The 17575-nt window shown below is 42.4% G+C and overlaps 1 protein-coding gene across 1 annotated transcript in view; it reads right to left on the bottom strand.

The window, feature by feature from the left end:
- Positions 1 to 1258: 1258 nt before the first annotated feature.
- LOC127635839 (leucine-rich repeat transmembrane neuronal protein 4-like) overlaps positions 1259 to 17575 on the bottom strand; it is a 57544-nt gene continuing 41227 nt past the window's right edge. The window contains exon 3 of the mRNA XM_052116083.1: positions 1259 to 2746. Within this exon, the coding sequence (XP_051972043.1) occupies positions 2681 to 2746 (66 nt within the window). The 3' untranslated portion in view covers positions 1259 to 2680. The remainder of the gene's footprint in view (positions 2747 to 17575) is intronic.

Here is a 17575-nt window from a genome sequence, read left to right as displayed (position 1 = left end):
AATAGAGCGCACAGCATCCAATATCTGAGTGCAGCCAGGCCTTCTGAACCCAGTGCTCCTCCAGTAGGAGGCTGTTGACTGGGCGAAATGTCAAGACTCTTTGCCGAAAGTGAAGGGATGCAGCCGATTAATAATTCATAGGGAGAGTTAGGTTGAACACAGTGCTCCTTCTGTTTAGCCATCACCTCGGCTAGCAGGAGAGCAAAGAGAGAGAGAGAGAGAGAACACTGTAGGAAAACACTGGAGTTGATTTGTCATCTGGATCTCCTATCAGACAGCTTGATGTGATCCTGCAGGACTTGACATGGGGCAAACTCTTCATGTAAGCCCCCTCTTGAGAAATGACATATTTAGTGCTAATTACAACATGCTGGGATAAGATTTGAGCTTGCAATGCTGTCTTTGGCTCCCTTCAGGTTTATAAGATTAATATTGATCTGACAGTTTTACAAAGAGAGGGAGATATAGGGAGAGATACTGTATGTTTCCTTGAGCATCCTGCCACTGCCAAGTAGCCTGAACGTCCTTTTCTGGAATTAGTTGTCCAAGCTTTCACAGCAAGTGACAAAGTTTTCACTGGACTCAGTGCTGGAAGCCAAATAGAAACTTAAAGCTGAAGTGTGTAATTTCTGTGCCTCTAGTGTCACCAACATAACTGCAAAAACCATCTTTAATTGTTCTGACAAACAGATAGTCCTGCCCCAAACTTATGCCATTGGTTAAGTCATAGTTGCTGTGCTGGGTAGGAGACTCAAACATACTGTATAAACATATCATATCATAATTAACCTACCAATGGATTACATATAGTTATTGAGCTGAAATTGGAGAAAGTATTTTAACATTTTCAACTTTATTCAGTGAGCGAAATTAATGATATTAATTTGGTTGACGAGATAAAGTGAGTAGTGTTAGGTTGGTCATGTCATGACAGCTCCATAATACAATCAAACTTTATGTGGAATAAATCAGCTTTAATTAGGCTAATACTGACATGACTTGAGTCTTTATGCGAGTGTACATGATTTTATTTAATTTGTTTATGTACCATTTATTTTATAGTTTCAGAAGTTAAACTTTTTAATGAGGACAAAATTACTGAGAGATTTGCTTTAAGAAAACTTAGCAACCCAATGATATATACTTTAAACATAAAATTGAATTGATGAAAGCTCAATTACACTTAACTCCAATATTATTTTATTACTTTATTTTATTACTTTAAATATCTTGCAAGTGAGTTGTCCACCCTGCTAAATTGTCGTGAAAAATGTCTTTTTTTTTGCTGGAAAATCCATATTATTGAGTAAAGTGTAATCATATATCCATAGAAAAATTGAACAAGTTGATCAATACTCATTTCCATTTGACAAATGTATATTTCTCACCATTGATTTTGACAACATTCTCATTATAAAACAGAACTTGGTGGGTACAATATAAACAGTTTGTTACAAAATGTAATTATTAAATTAAAGGGGGGAGCCTAGATATAAATTACAGAACATTTGTACTTTAAAGTGACATTGGGGGCAGATGGAACACGAACAGGTCAATAGCTGACACACAAACAAAACAAAACAATTATTACTAAATATATGTAGTTATCTACCAGCAGGGGCTAACCCAACCAAAACTGACCCCTGGTTTCAGACAAAAAGGTAGACCCATCCCAAACTCAAGCCATAAGGTGAGCCATTAGTTGACATGTCAGACTGTATTAACAAATAGTAAAATTGAAAACACCACAATATTAAAATGTTTACACTCTTTGGCAAAGTCAACCTATTAATGGATTTCTTGTCTCTGCACATTAATTTGGGATATGATTTTAAAATTACACACTTCTTTCATACATCCCAATGTTTACACACTCTCCAATACAATGGCAATATGTACACTCAAACAGTGTTAGAACAGTCAATGTTGGCATAGTCAAAGAGTTCATAGGCCATGTCTAAATTAGTCTGCATAACAGCATCTGTTATGAAGGGCATGTAAACTTGGGGCTCTCCTCAATTAAAACTGTATAGAAAAGTTTTCATGAACCTTTATGGACAAATCTAGTATTAGGCAGCAAAGACGGGTCATAACTCAAAGTAATTTTTATTATTAGGTATTCCGATACACACATTTTCTGAGGATTTACATTAAATAACAAATGATAAGGTCTTTAAATTTAAGGGTAAATTAACAAAGACTGAGGTTCCATCACATTTATAGTTAGTGTATCGTACCACATACAGTTCGAGTGGATTTAAATATAGTTCAAGTCATTTTGACGCTTGGTATATTATCAAAGGTTGAATAGCTTTCATTGGTGTGTTCCTGGCTTTCCCATGGATCTTTATTTGAGCCCTATGACCCTGCTATGTATGGCCCACCCAGAGGCTTAGTCAAATTCCAAATAAACTAGATCCACCTGTTTGGACACCCACCAGGTGCATTTTAGAACAAAGTGACACTTCCACATGAAAAAGCATTATTGTAAAATATGCATCTGAGGCAGCAGCAGCTATCTCTCAGATGTCCATTTACAGAGATATCCAGAACAATCCATTAAAGAAGCACTGACAGCATGAGTGGTATCATGGGAACGAAGGTTGATGCGACTGATGAAATGGAGATAGGCACAAATCCTCTGCCTGGTGATTATTTTGTGTTGAACAAAACATTCCCTTCAGTGTATAGTGGGCAGGTCTCCAATCCAACCACCAGGTAACGGTCTGGGACAGGTATATGCATTCTGCATGTACAAACAAGAGAAACGTTGATTAGCATATTACAACAGCAGGTGGTTCACCTTGATACAGATACAGTGAGCAGCTCAAAATGCTAATTTAAAGAGAGAACCTATCTGATTATATGATAATGTAAGGGTAATGATACAGGCACAATTGATTGGTCACATGCAATTTTGCATGAAATGAAACATCCATGCATGACTGTCAAATGAATAGTTCACCCAAATATGAAAATTCCATAATTGCTTTCAAGTCTCATCAGCCTTCACATACATTCAAATATGCCAAGCAAAAATGTGTTGCACCAGGTTTGATAATGATGCTAAACCCCATTGGTTCTTGCATATCATGCAAATGATACTTGAGAGCTACAGTAGAGGGAAAGACTTTCATGGCGCTATTTTCATGAGCCTGCAAGGCGCAGCACTACACGCTACAACAGTGCGCTACTTCTTAAACAATTTTCATGAGAGCCCTAATTCTTAATGAAATTTTCGTGCCAGCGCAAAGTTCAAGTGGGTGTGGGCACGCAAACTGTGGGTGTATTGTATGTTAATGAAGTGGCGCAAAGCGCAATTTGCTATTTCCAGAGAAATAGGTAATGCACTGATGTTTCAGACCACCTCTGTTTTTAGTACAAAGCCTAATTTCAGTTCCTGCATTTCAACAGCAGGTGGTAATAAAGTTCATATCCAAACTCCGTTGTTGTTTAATAAAACAAAATTTAATGAGATTTGTGTTATACTATCAATAGGTCATGGTTTATTTTTCAGTTATCATTATTATGTTAATATTAGGAGTGTGGCGATACACTTAGCTCATGAGACAAGACGATACACGATACTGGGTTAACGATGAACGAGATGAGATGATATTTTAACACTATACGACTGGTCTTTTATTCGATTTGGGGATGGGCGATACCACTATTTTCTTTTCGATCTAAATAAAATAGTAACTTAAATTATTACTTAAAATGTTTATATATTTATAGGCTTAGGCAGAAAATTATTAGGCAGCTTTGTTTTCCTTTTAAAAATTAGTTAGTAAGCCATGTAGAAAATATATTATTATATGGTTACTATTACTTAAACCAAGTTACCATATGGACACTACTGTAATGCTGTAGTAAAACCATGGTTAAATGTAACAAAACATCATGGTTACTGTTGTAACCTCCAGTTCCTGAGGAAAGGAACCAGACATTGTGTCGAATGAAGTGACACAAGGGGTCTTCCTGGGACGCCAAACGTTCCTCTGAACCTGAGAAACTGAGGAGAATTTGCACCGAGGAGCCGAAAATAAGGTACGGCCGTTTACAGTGGTAGGTCTAGTGCTGTGGGACACAACGTCTCATTCCTTCCCTCGGGGAACGGAGGTTACAACAGTAACCATGACGTTCCCCTTCTGTCACTCACTCAACGTTGTGTCGAATGAAGTGACACAAGGGGTCCCATATAAAAACGGCACGCACTGACCGTGTTATGTGAACTGTTGAAACAGGTGCAAGCAGGCTACTGCATGCTAGGGGCACCTGTGTCGGCTGCACGTAGCCCTCCCCAACGCCCCAAATAGATGTCATATACAGACCTTAGGTTCCCCACACCATCTTAACGCTATGAAATGCATCTAGGAAGATCGTCTTTCACGGTCCTATTCTTTCAGGAGGAAAAGTCCCTGCGGAGGCCACATCCTGCCCAGTCTAGGGGGAGGTAACATGTGGCAAATACACCACGAGGGTTGTGAAGCCGTACGTGGGAAATGGCACGGTGGTAGGTCCAGCCTAATGAGGGGGGACTCTACAAGCACGGCGACCAGGGCAGCGGGGCTGCCCAAGGGAAACGCGGGTCCGCCGACAGGCAGGTGAATACATCAAGGGGAGTTTGCCTGAAAAGGGAACTAAGCCAGTGGAGCCCGATCCCAGTACAGAGCACCTGTGACTCGTAGTGGGTCTGGAAGCGAATTCGCAGACCAGAAGGCTAGGGAGGAGAACATCCAGGAAGCGAGGCTTAGTGGCTAACCTGGGATAGAAGGCGCGCTGGATCAACTTGGTGAAGAGAGCTGTGTGCAAGCGGAACACCCGGTCGGTTGTGCCGCCTTACCGACTTCTACCGGCTCGGACCTGACAAAACACGGGACAGGACCAACTCAAACCTGAGATTGTAAAATCTGGCAAAGGTATTGTGTGTTGCCCAGCCCACTTCTCTGCAGATGTCTGCTAAGGGGTTGCTATAGGCCAGTGTCCATGAGGATGCCACACATCTCGTAGAGTGTGCTCGAACCTGCAAGGGGGCCTGGGTGTGATAAGCTAAAGAAATAGCATCAACGACCCAGTGAGCTAACCTCTGTTTGGGACGGCGATCCCTTTCCGCTGTCCGCCAAAGCAGACAAATAGCTGCTCAGAACATCTAAAGCGCTGCGTGAAGTCCAAATAGATACGCAAAGCACGTACCAGACACAGCAACGAAAGGGCTGGGTCTGCCTCCTCAAGGGGCAGCGCTTTCAGGTTCATGACCTTGTCCCTGAAGGGGGTTGTAGGAACCTTGGGCATGTAGCCGGTCACGGCCTCAGGATAATGTGAGAATGTGCCGGACCGAACTCCAGGCAGGTGTCACTGACAGAGAATGCTTGCAGGTCCCCAACCCTCTCGATGGAGGCTAACACGATCAGAAGGGCCGTCTCCCATCATCCCAAGAGTGGAATAGGCTAGGCCTGGGAGGGTTCAGTCTCCGGGTGCCTTTTAGGAACCTGATAATCAAGTCGTGCTTACCTAGGGACTTGCAAACTACTACATCGTGGTATTGCAGCTACATACACCTTCAAGGTGGAGGGGGACAGCCTCCCCTCCAGCCTCTGCTGCAGGAATGAAAGCACTGAGCGAACTACGCACCTCTGCGGGTCTTCGGCTCGGGAAGGACACCAATTCGCAAACAAGTGCCACTTTAGGGCGTAAAGTTGCCTGGTGGAGGAAGCTCTGGTTTAGTTAATCTTGTCTACGACTGCAGGTGGTAGAGCCACTAGATATTCCGCATCCAGACGTGGAGGTTCCAGAGGTCTGGGTGCGGGTGCCAGAGGGTGCCCCTTCCCCGAGAAAGAATTTTCCAGGGAGGAGCGTAAGATCCGAGAACCAGGCGCTGGTGGGCCAGTAAGGGGCCACCAGGATGACCTGTTCACACATCCTCCCTGATTTTGCACAGCACCGGTTCAAGAAGGCTCACTGGGGGAAATGCGTACTTGTGCAGCCCCCGGGGCCAGCTGTGTGCCAGCGCGTCTGTCCTGTCAGGGAGTATCAGAGCGGGCAGTGGGAGTTGTCTTGGGAGGCAAAGAAATCTATCTGTCCCTTGCCGATGGCTGGATGACCCATGGAGTGAGGAAATTGATCTTTTATTCAGAATGTGGGTACCGCAGCCCAAATGCGGTGCGGAAAATGAAAACAAGGATTCTCCTCCCGGCCCTCTACCGGGGGATAGAGTGGTCTTGGTACCAGCTCCGGAGCGAACATCTGACTGCCTGGGTCGCCTGTCTCAGGAGTGCTTCAGAGCTTTCCTGGTCCTGGAAGGGGTCCTGGAGAGGGGGGTGCATACGCCGCCTGAGAGATGCTCGACACTGGGGCTGAGAGCTGGGCCCAGGTTGAGGCGGAGCTGCCTGTTGTTTGGTTGCAGGGGGACGCCCTCGGCTGGTTGTGCGCTGCCGCGGCATGATGTGAGAAATCGCCTCCGTCGGCTTCTTCACCACCGAGAACTGCTGGGCGAAGTCATCGACGGTGTCGCCGAAGAGGCCAAGCTGGGAGACGGGGGCGTTGAGAAATCGTGACTTGTCAACGTTTCGCATCTCAACCATGTTCAGTCAGAGGTGGCGCTCCTAGACCACAAGGGTGGCCATCGCCTGTCTGGTGGCGCTGTAGGCTTTTCGGTGGTGGTGTTCTCGGGACGGGGTCGGTTATGGGCAGTAAAAGGTGCCCTCCATGACCGCGTCAGCTTGTCATGAACTTCCGGGAAGAATGGTACCGGGCGTCCGGTTGCTGTGAGGTACCAGTTATCAAGCTGCTGTGAGCGGCGCCCGGAGCCGAGGTACCAGTCATCAAGCCGTGAAGGCTGTGGGGAGAACGGAGGGTTCCAGTCCAAGCCCGCACTCACGGCAGCGTGGGCAAGCATGATGGCCATCTACGCGTCCGACCTCAGACTGGGCGGGCTGGCCCGAAGGCGGCAGCCCAGTCGAGTCTTCCACGTCCGCCTGGACACTCTCCGTTGCAGCAACGATGTCATCATCCAAGTCCAGGGGCTCAAGGGAGAGTACCGGCTGGATGTGAGGCGAGCCGCACTCATCCCGAGCTTGGACAGAAGCGAGCGAGCGTGTTGGGGGGCGGGTCGTTCGTGGGGATTTACCCGGCGAAACAGAGCCCCTTGTTATCCCCATATGGCTTCATCGCCAGCCGGGTCGTCCTCAATCCCGTGGGAAGAAGGAGCGACGTGGGGGACGGCTGAAGTGGCATTCACCTTGAGGAAGTAGAGCCACGACCGCAACGCTGCCATGGTCATGTTTTCGCAATGAGTACATGAGCCATCCACGATCAGTGTGAATGCTGCCCAAGCACACGAGGTAGCGTCTGTGGCCATAGGTCTTGGAGAGAAATTGACCACATCCAGGAACAACACAGGGGCGGAAAGGCATCTTGAAAAAGACGCATCCTGAAAAGGACGTTCAACGCCGCTGTGTATTGCTCTTTTGCGAGTGGAAAACTCAAACTCTTATAGAAATCAAAACTTTTACGATGAGAACACTCTTTTAACAGTGAAAAGTGCTGTCGAAGCGCCCAGGAGCGTAGACTGCACAGCGTGCAGAGAGAGAGAACGCCAGCTGGAAACGTGCCATAGATCGCTGACAGAGGTGAGTGAAACTGTGGTGAACTTCAGCTTGCTTGTAGAACAACCGTTCGGCTCCGAAGAAAAATTCTGACTGGCACTCGCTGCCCCAATTCCCTTTATACCCGTATGTCCGGGGCGGGGCAAGCAAATTCTGTCTGCCAACTTGACATTGGCCTTTTCTCAGGTTCAGAGGTACGTTTGGCATCCCAGGAAGACCCTTGTGTCACTTAATTCGACACAACGTTGAGTGAGTGACAGAAGGGGAACCTTGGATACTGCCAAAATAAATAAATAAATAAAAATAAAAAAAACATGGTCACTACAGTCTTGGTTACTAATCTTGGTTAATACAATATTACTACATTAAATCCATGTTAACAAGGATTAAAGATCATTATCAATGTTTTAACACCTCTGAATTTAAATAAGCCTATAAAAATGGTCACACAAGCCCATTATAATAAATGTCATGTCTAGATTTTCATTACTTGGTGTGAAAAACTCCAGATGCTGTTTTTCAGTCATTACCTCAGGAAAGTACTGCTCCCTGGTGAAAGGGTGAGTGCTGTCTGTCTGCTGGTGTATTTAAGCATTTCTGCGTGTCAAGATGAGCGTAAGGAAAAATAGCGTGTGATATGAGTGCAAAGTGATTATCTGTGTTCCGCAACTGCTTAAATGTGGTGGGGGCATCTTCTATCCTAATTTCACCCTCAAATTCCGTCATGCTGATATCGCAAAACAGCTTTTCACCTCGACGAGAAATATCATCATGTTGTAATATCGCGATTGTATTTATGATCTAATTTGTATTGTGGAAGAGTGATTTTTAAGTCACTGCAAAAGAGGCAGGTGGTAAAAGTTTGGTAGGATGTTTTTACCACTTCGTTATTTTGACAATATTTTCGTTTAATTTGAAGTGTAATTTAAATTAATAAATATGTTTTGGTTTAATTTTTTCATGTTTCAATAAATGAATAAAATTTTTCAAAATCGACTGGTAGAAGTGAAGTGTGTTCCTATACAATCACTGTTAATACTATAGAGATTTGTGATGATTTGTGTGTCAGTAAATTAAAATCATTCACAATAATTACATTGTCTATAATTTAATGGAGTGCAAATCCACATCCTGACAAGAGCCACATTTCCCATGCGTGCTAAAGGAGCATATGATAGAAATATGCCTGCCATTCAACAAGGATGCAGTTAATGCACAAAAGAACGTAGGTCCATATTTCTATTTTTCATTTGTTGGTCCATTCATTGCATGCAGTCCATTCACACTACCAACTTCTTGTGAATGTGCTGTCTTTGTTTATATCACTGGTGCTTGACAGGGAATGGACCATATAATTGGACACAGACAGTGCAATAACCGAAGAAGAACATCAGAATTAAATTGCACATAACACAGACCATTAGTGCTATGAGCGCCCAATTTCGCCAAACCCACCTGCGCCTAGACTTAGCGCATTTTTGCGCAAAAAAACAGAACTTAATGGCCATGCACATTGACTTGGCACGTTTGAATTAAGCATAGCGATGTACTAAGCGTTAGCTCTTTTAAAATAGGGCCAACAGTGAAAATTGACATAAATTTTGGTCTATACAAACATAGTCTACCTATGAACTGTATGAGTCACTACAAATTTACTGTACATACTGTATATTGAAATACTGTATTTTCCCTTACAATCATCTCCGTAAATTATATGGGATGATGCTCAAAGAGTTAGTGCTTCAGGTTTGAAATGTTTCCTGCCTGAGCTAATACTTTTTTGTGACAAACCTTACAAACTTGGTAACTGAGGAACATTACTGATACCTTGTGGGGCTATAACATACCCAAAAGTATTCCCACACTGCAGACAACTGTGTTAGTGGGGGAAATAAAGGTTCAGGCTCTGACATGTCTGTGTGCTGCTGTTTCACCTCACAAGTCATGCATTAAATGTGTTTAGACGTCACAAGATAGCATTGTGTGGGGAACAGGGCAAAAAGTAAGTGTTTACGAACTGATATTCTGTAATTTCACCAGGAAACTGCCACAATACATATAATGAGCCACATTAAAATAATTTTGCAAAAATGTAGGTAAAATAATATGTTTCTATGAGATCAGGTAGGTGAAAAAGTAGTCAACATTCTGCTGAATACCTTTTGTGTTCCACGGAAGAAAGTAAATGTCTATTTTTTTTTTTTTATTATAATAATCCAAAAAAAAAAAAAAAAAAAATTGTGAAGCAGTGTTTTAATATCTGGTGATTTAGCAGCTATGATAAAGATTGATTGTTTCATATTGCGTGCCATCATTTGTAGGATATTAATTAGAGTTGAGATGACTGGATTTACCCAGCTCAAGTGACCTTGATGTCACGAGAACTTTGTCTTAAATGGATTAAACAAACCACTCGGAATACTAATTATCAATATGCATTGAGCACAATCATCATTATCTCAATTATCCTCAAGTTCAACAAAGGTTCTTAAAATGTGGCAACCAAGGGAATAGCAGTTATACACTCCGATACACTCTGATGAGTAAACTTCAAAATTTTTTTATTTTTATTACCAAGATTGTGGTCATTAATGAAATGAGGACAAAATAGAGTGTGGCTTTTCTCTGCATGAAAATGAGAACCTTCACCATAAGAAGTCAGATTATATCTTGCTTGTTTCCACTAAATTGCTTGTTTTCACAAAGTGAAATTAATGTTTGTTATCTTCTAAAGTGCCACTTGGGGTTGGCAGCAAAATCTTAGTGCAGATTTGATGCCCCCAAACTGTGAATTAATAAAAAGCTTAAGATGAAAGGAAAATGGCAATCATCTGTGTGAATGATAGATTTTTTGTGTGTTAGTAAGGAGATGGGAGGTGCTGCTCTGAATAAATCCAAGTTCTGGCAGAGATAATGCGCAAATAGCAGATTGTTCAGGGGAAAGCTCGCAGAAAGTCTCTGCAATTTGCTAAAGTAAGGCAGTCTGTGTAGTTCTAAAGCTATGCTTTGAGTTTAAAAGCACCGATAACTAAGAAAGAATGACAGCTTTTCCAGCATTGCGAGTTTAAGCAGCCAGAGGGTGAGCTTTAATATTCTTAGTCAAACTGGCTGACACAAGGTGTACCGTTGACTTAGAATAGAACTTTCTAGAGAGGATGAGATGCTGAGTTTTCTCACAAAGAGGGAAAAGCCATTGTATGAAATGTAGAAACATAACAAAAAGATATCACTTGAAGCATGACACTTGAAGACACTCAAAACAAATGCTCGGAGCAGATGCACACTCTAGAGTTCTTAAAACATACAGGCATTATACATTAAGTATTTACCTTTAGCTCTGCAGCCAAGTACACCAAGAGATTGCATGAGAGTAAAAACACAAATCCCTGACATGTACAAAGTATGTGACCGACCCCCATAATTTCTAACAGGTGAACAAATTTAAACATATCCACACAATTGTGTGAAAAACATTTAGTACAAAGGGGAATACTTTTTTTCTGTTCCAACTTGAAGATGCCCCTGTGTAAAAAGACAACGCGCCTGACGTCACTGATGCTCTTTGCATCTGACATCAATTAAACCAATAGCCTGCATGTTTCAACATCTATTGGCAGGCCTTCCAAAAAGAGTGGAAGCTGTTATAGCAGCAAAGGGAAAATAATTTTCCCTACTAATGCCCATGGTTTTAAAATTAAACATTCAACAAGGAAATAAATATAATATGGGTTCTGTTTGGGTGTCCACACTCATGGCCATGCAAGCTAAAAAAAATGCCTCTAGGATGCTTCTATTGCAGCATCCTAACTGGAATGGAACCTTCTAAGTGACTGATTTAATGCTCTTTCTGTGGGTAGCAACACTGTGATTTACACAAATAGCGCTTCGCATTCCAAGCACACTGAAGTCACTCGGCTCACAACAGATTTCATAACAGGTGACACAGGAGGTGTGATATGATTTTGGGTAAAATGGAAGGTTTTGAATTATTTGACTTTTTTAATTATATATTTCAGAATTAATTAAAACATATTTATAACCTATATTTCTCTCGCTTTGGCTGACATCTTGGAATTTTTTTTTTAATAAGCTCATCCCAGTTTGGTGAAAACAAATTTTCTTATAGGAATATTCTGGGTTGAATACAAATTCAGCTCAATCAACATCATTTGTGTTATAATTGTTGACCACAAAAAAAAAAAAAAAAAATGACTTGCTTGACATGTCCCTCCTTTAAAAAAAAGCAAAAATCGAGGGTCCAGTGAGGCACTTACTATGGAAGTGAACGGGGCCAATTTTTTAAGGGTTTAAAGGCAGGAATGTGAAGCTTAAAATTTTATAAAAGCACATACATACATTCAAAACTTGTGTTTTATTTGAGCTGACATTTTGTTTAAATCAATTTATCGAGATAACAGTTTATGGAATTACGTTGTTAAATTAAGTTAGATAAATTAGATATAATTTTACACAGAAAAGGTTAGTAAGCGATTGTGTCACACAAAAATCATGTTAATATGAATATTGTTTACATCTTGTGGCAACAATTTTGAAACATTTGAGTATTTTAAAGTTTACAGATTGGCCCCATTCACTTCCATTGTAAGTGTCTCACTTTAACCTCAATTTGTTGAAAAGGGGGCACAAGTCAAAATTATTTTACATTATAATCAACATTCTGCCACAAATGCTGGCGACTGAGCGTAACTTGTATTAACCTGAAATGTTCCTTTAACCCTTAAACAGCTTAGAACATAAATATAGTTCATTAAATTCAAAGACAAAATATTCTAACACAGTGGTTCCCAACCCTGTTCCTGGAGGCCCCCTAACACTACACATTTTTTTTATTTTTAATTTCCAAGCCAACTCATGATGAGATTCAAGAGTTCTATTTTTAACCTCACTGACAAATATAAATCATTTTGATGGTATACTGTAATAAACAATCATTGAACTTTAACCAATTAATTTATCATGTTGATAAATATGGTACAAATACAGACGTCTGAGGTGAAAAAAAATCTAGATTAAAATATATGTTCCATGTAGAAATACATTTTTTGCGTCCAATTAGGTTTCATATTTTTTTTTTATATTCAACAAATATATAAATTATCCATTTAAGTAAAAGGTATTAAAATGTAATGTAGCATTTCTATACTAGCGTTTCTATGGTGTTACTTATTACTATTCTATAAAATCGCTAATAATTGATAATGAAAATCATCAATAATTAAATACATTTCGATTAGATGGATAAGTGCGGCTTGCATGGAGAAGCTCCAGGTTATGCACTGGATAGAGTTGCTTCTCTCAAGCACATAACCTACATTTTACTGCGGTTTTCTATTTTCTATTTTGGATAATGTTATGTATTCAAAATCAGCCATGTATTTCCATTTGCAAAATGTTTGTCTTTACCAATAGCTCCATTAAACAAGCATGCAGATCCATGTCAATCAAAGCGATCATAATGGAGAAATGGAGAGCAATCATTTTGGTTAAACTGTACTTTGCAGTTTAGTAATCATGAAACATCATACGATTTTAGTTTCCGTAAATTTAATCAAATCCTTACATCCTGCGTTATTTCTGTTTCTTAAAAATCTAATTTTAATAAAGTACAGGACTTTGTTTCTCTTTATCAGTTTAATCAATTAATTAAATAAATAACTGAAGATTAATCGATCATCAAAATAATCAATAGTTGCAGCCTTAATGTTATGATATATCAAATTTATATAATGTTTTTTTTTTTTGGTCAAGAATATTAAGTTCCCTTTCAAGTCACTCACTCATTGGCAGATGACTTTCGAAGTCCTGCCTTCCATACTCAGCGAGCATATACTGTACAAGGCAGATCGGAAGACAGCCTCCTTAGAACTTCTCCTTCAGAGGTCAAATACAGACCTCTCTAAGTGGATCATGCCTTTTTTGAGAGCTGCACAGAGTTCAGTGGACAGAGTCTTCTTTCCTGTTTAGCAGAAATATCTTCTGTTCCCTGCATGCCTGTCGAGAAATTGTATCCTTACATTTATTATTGTATTTGTGTGTTTTTCAACTGGCAAAACAAACAAAAAGAGTAACACAATGATATATATGTCCTTTTAACAATGGTATATCTATCACAAGTGTATTTCCTGCGGTAGACACGTCCCTCCACAGGATGGGCACAATCGCTGTAATTCATACCTGGACAGTGCCCACACTGAATCGGCATTCAAGGATGCATGATGCGCTCACTGCAAGCGCATAAGAATCAAGACGCTATGTCACGATTGTCATTCTTCTCAGAAAGCGCCACTAAGTCTACAGTTTCCAGCAGCACCCCCGTTGTAGCTCCGGCTGGAGCACAGGTGGGTGGTGCACAAGCCTTTGACACTGAGCGTGGAGACATTGAGGAAAGTCTCCCATCAGCGCAAATTTGTGGGCTTCCTGCTATCCAGTGTTTTTGCCCATGGAATATGACTGTGCAAATATCTGTCCCTTTGTTGAGATGGATGGTTCAATTTAATTTTGCATTTCTCCAGATTAGGTTGCGGTGTCTATAGCTGTGTTGCAATGTGAAGCATGGTGCTGTTCGGAAGAGGATCTGACTGACTGTGCTGAAAGTGAAACAGCTGAGAGAGTTTAGAGATTGAAAGCCGAGCTGGTACACATTCTCTCCAGTGCAGTCGAAAAATTTGGATCCAAACGGTCCCCTGCATCCAAGCCCATGCACTCAAACTGGAAGGATGGTATCTGAACATGGGCCAGCGTAAAGCCGCTACCCAGCGTAAAGTTCCAGAGGTGCATGCCGAGCTCTCCAAAACATGGCGTACACCCGACTCGTAACCGCCTTTACTGCACTGGACCAGGCAGAAAAGAAAGGCTATACCACCCTTCCTCAGGTGGAAGCAGTGATTGCGTATCAGTGTCCCCTTTCTTGGCATATACAACAGCCTCATCTGCAATTTTTAGATCTGAGGTAATGAGAAAAAAATTATGCCCTACCTCTGCACCTGGCTGGAAGAAGTGTCCTTCTCTCCTATCCAAACTGAGTAGTTTTATATCCGCTCTCGCAGCTAAGTCTTACGTGGTCTCAGGACAAGCCGGATAGGCCCTGCACACCATGGTGGGGGTTTTTTCAGGTCTTTCAGACAAAAATCATGGGGGACCTGTCCATGGTGCTGAAAGTACTATACGGCTCTCCATTTGAGCCACTAGAAATGGTAGAATTGTGCTCTCTCATTAAAGACCGCATTATTACTAGCACTCGCTTCACTGAAGCATATGGGAGATATTCAAGCTCTTTCAGTGGAAGATTCCTGATTAGGTTTTGGTCCAGGCTTTTCAAAAGCCATTCTGAAGCCTAAAATTGGCTACATTCGTAAGGTTTTCGCCACCCCATTCATAACACAGGTGATAACCTGACAGGCTCTCTCCCTCTCCCTTTCAGTCAGAAGAAAGTTTATTGCACACATTGCCCAGTGCAGGATTGCACATTTACATTGAGCATACATGCCAGCTTAGGCTGTCGAGTCAGCTCTCTGTGTGTTTCGGAGGCCAATCCAAAGGCAGTCTCACTGGGTCATACATGCTATTAAATTAGCATATGAATCACAGGGCTTGGAATGCCCTGTGGGAGTTAAAACCCACTCCACACAGGGCTTGGCTTCCTCATTTGCATGAGTAAAAGGTCTTTCGTTATCGGACATCTGCCAGGAGGCGGTTTGGGCTTCCCCAAATATGTTCGCTAGATTTTATAATCTAGATGTTTCCTCCCTGTCTTCCCAGGTGATTTCTGTGAAGGGGGATTTAGCTCTCATCACTACTGAGTAGTGCTGAAATAATTGCCTTAAGACACAAATTTTGTAACTCCCCATAGCAGTTATTTACAACTTAAATGTCTGTTAAAGCTTCGCTCTTTAAAAAACATAGAAGGTTGTTTCCCGATCAGTAAAACACCTCTCTCTGGGTTATTCAGCACAATAGCAGCTTCAAGAGACAAAGATCCTTTTGCATACTCCACATAGCAGTTAGTTACATCTTGAAATGTCTGTTATAGATGCGCTCGTAAACTCAATATCATGATCCTGTCACTCGGTCAGTCTGGCTGTGTGACAGGGTTGTGACATCATTGTTCTGTCTTCTGTCTTTGTGTGAACACACAGCTTCGGTTGTGGTTTCCCTGCCATGTGCTCTTAGGTTGGTCTCGTGTCTCATGTCCGGAGCATGGTGTTTGGATCCTGACTTCCCTGGTTCGGTTTCCATTTTGGTGTTGGTGTTCCATGTCTTGTCTTGTATTGACGTGAGAGCATTGTGCTTATGTTACCGTGGTGAGATCACATCAGTAATCTGTGTCTGTCTCTCGCGACCACCCATCTTCACATTGTGCTGAGGTTCAGTCACTTCGGTGTGTGGTATTGGGCTTGTGTGTGGCAAAACTCTGGCACAGTTGTCCTGTCACATTTGTCACCTGTTACATGCATTGCGTGGTCTTGCCTCACAATGTACTCTCAGACTATGTCTAGTGTGAAAATGAATGGCGTTGCTTTGTTAGTGTTGCCATGCATTCTCTCGTCGTATCTGTTGGTTGGCATGAGCGCAAGTTGCCTATTGTCTTGGCAATATGCGCTTGTGCCATTCGAGTGTCTACGTTTTTGTGAGAGCACATGGCTTTGTTTTGTTTCTGTTTTGCCTCATGTCTCCCTGTCTTGCATCATACCCCACCCCCTTTTTTGCTTAGTATTAGTTCATTAGCCACATCTGCCCTGCTTGTTTACCTGTTTGATTTCTCTCCCTATTTTAGTCTTGTGTGTGCTGTCCAGTACCAGTTTATCTTGTTTGTTGGTCTTGTTCCAGTTGATCATTTGTGCCGCCCAGTCGGTCCTATGTGTTTTTCCTTTTTTCCTCCAGCCCATCCTTTATTTAGTTTTTTCCCCTTCTGGGTAGTTTTAGTATTTGTCTTAGTTTATTTTTGGTATTAATAAAGCCTTTTTGCTTTACTCTGCATTTGGGTCCTGTCTCTGACTGCGATGTCTAGTGTCTTCGTTGCCCTTGACGTCGACATATTTGACTATCGTGGTTGCTGAGGCAAGGCAGTATTCAGTCATGCCGCCGATAGAAGAGACACTGGCGGGTAGTCTCTCACCTGGCTCGGCATCATCACTAAAAAGACCAATTCTCCCCACAAAGCCGTGCAGTACCACCTCCAAGCTTATGGGGAAGGCTTGTCAGGCAGCAGGTCAGGCTGGTGCTTCCTTGCACACTATGGCAGTGTTGCCAGGCTGATCTGTTGAAGGTCCTGAGTGCGGGCACCACGGTCAATGAAGAGGCTTTCTCTGAGCTTTGTCGAGCCATGGATCTGTCTTTCCACGTGACCAAGCAGACGGCTCGCACCATTGGCCGGTCTATATCTGCTTTAGTCAGCACGGAGAGACACTTATGGCTCAACCTGTCAGGCATTGGAGACAAAGACAAAGTTTTCCTTCTCGATGTCCCGGTTTCACCTTCTGGCTTATTTGGTAATGCTATGCATGTAGTTATCACCAGGTAACAGGAGACAAAGAGTCACGAGGAAGCATTCAGGAAATTCCTTCCTCGCCGCACCGCCCCGGTACTTCTAGAAGGAAGGCTCAAAAACAAAGCGTGGTGAGTTGTGTTCCCCCTCGTAGAGACTGGGGGCCGACTCGTTGCCCTCAGCAGCCCCCAAAAGCAAGACCTCAGGGCAGTAATTTCTAAGAAGAAAAAACCCTGATGGTCTTGCACCCAGCCTTGTGAGGGTAGCCCCCCTCGGGTCGGGGTGCGTGAAGTCTTCACCTGTACCTTCCCAATACCCCACAAAACCTCTCCATTCCCGCCGCCTCTGGTGTTTCAGGAGTTAGAGGTTTCCAGCAAAATGTTGGGTGTTCCGTTGCTTCCTGCCTTGGTCTAGTACGCGGTCCAGGACAAGTTTGCACTGTTCGACAGAATCAACGAATACT

Source organism: Xyrauchen texanus, chromosome 43, assembly GCF_025860055.1.
Source record: "Xyrauchen texanus isolate HMW12.3.18 chromosome 43, RBS_HiC_50CHRs, whole genome shotgun sequence".
NCBI lineage: Eukaryota > Metazoa > Chordata > Actinopteri > Cypriniformes > Catostomidae > Xyrauchen > Xyrauchen texanus.
Note: the sequence above shows the minus strand (reverse complement) of the source record. Positions and strands in the feature narration are given on the sequence as shown.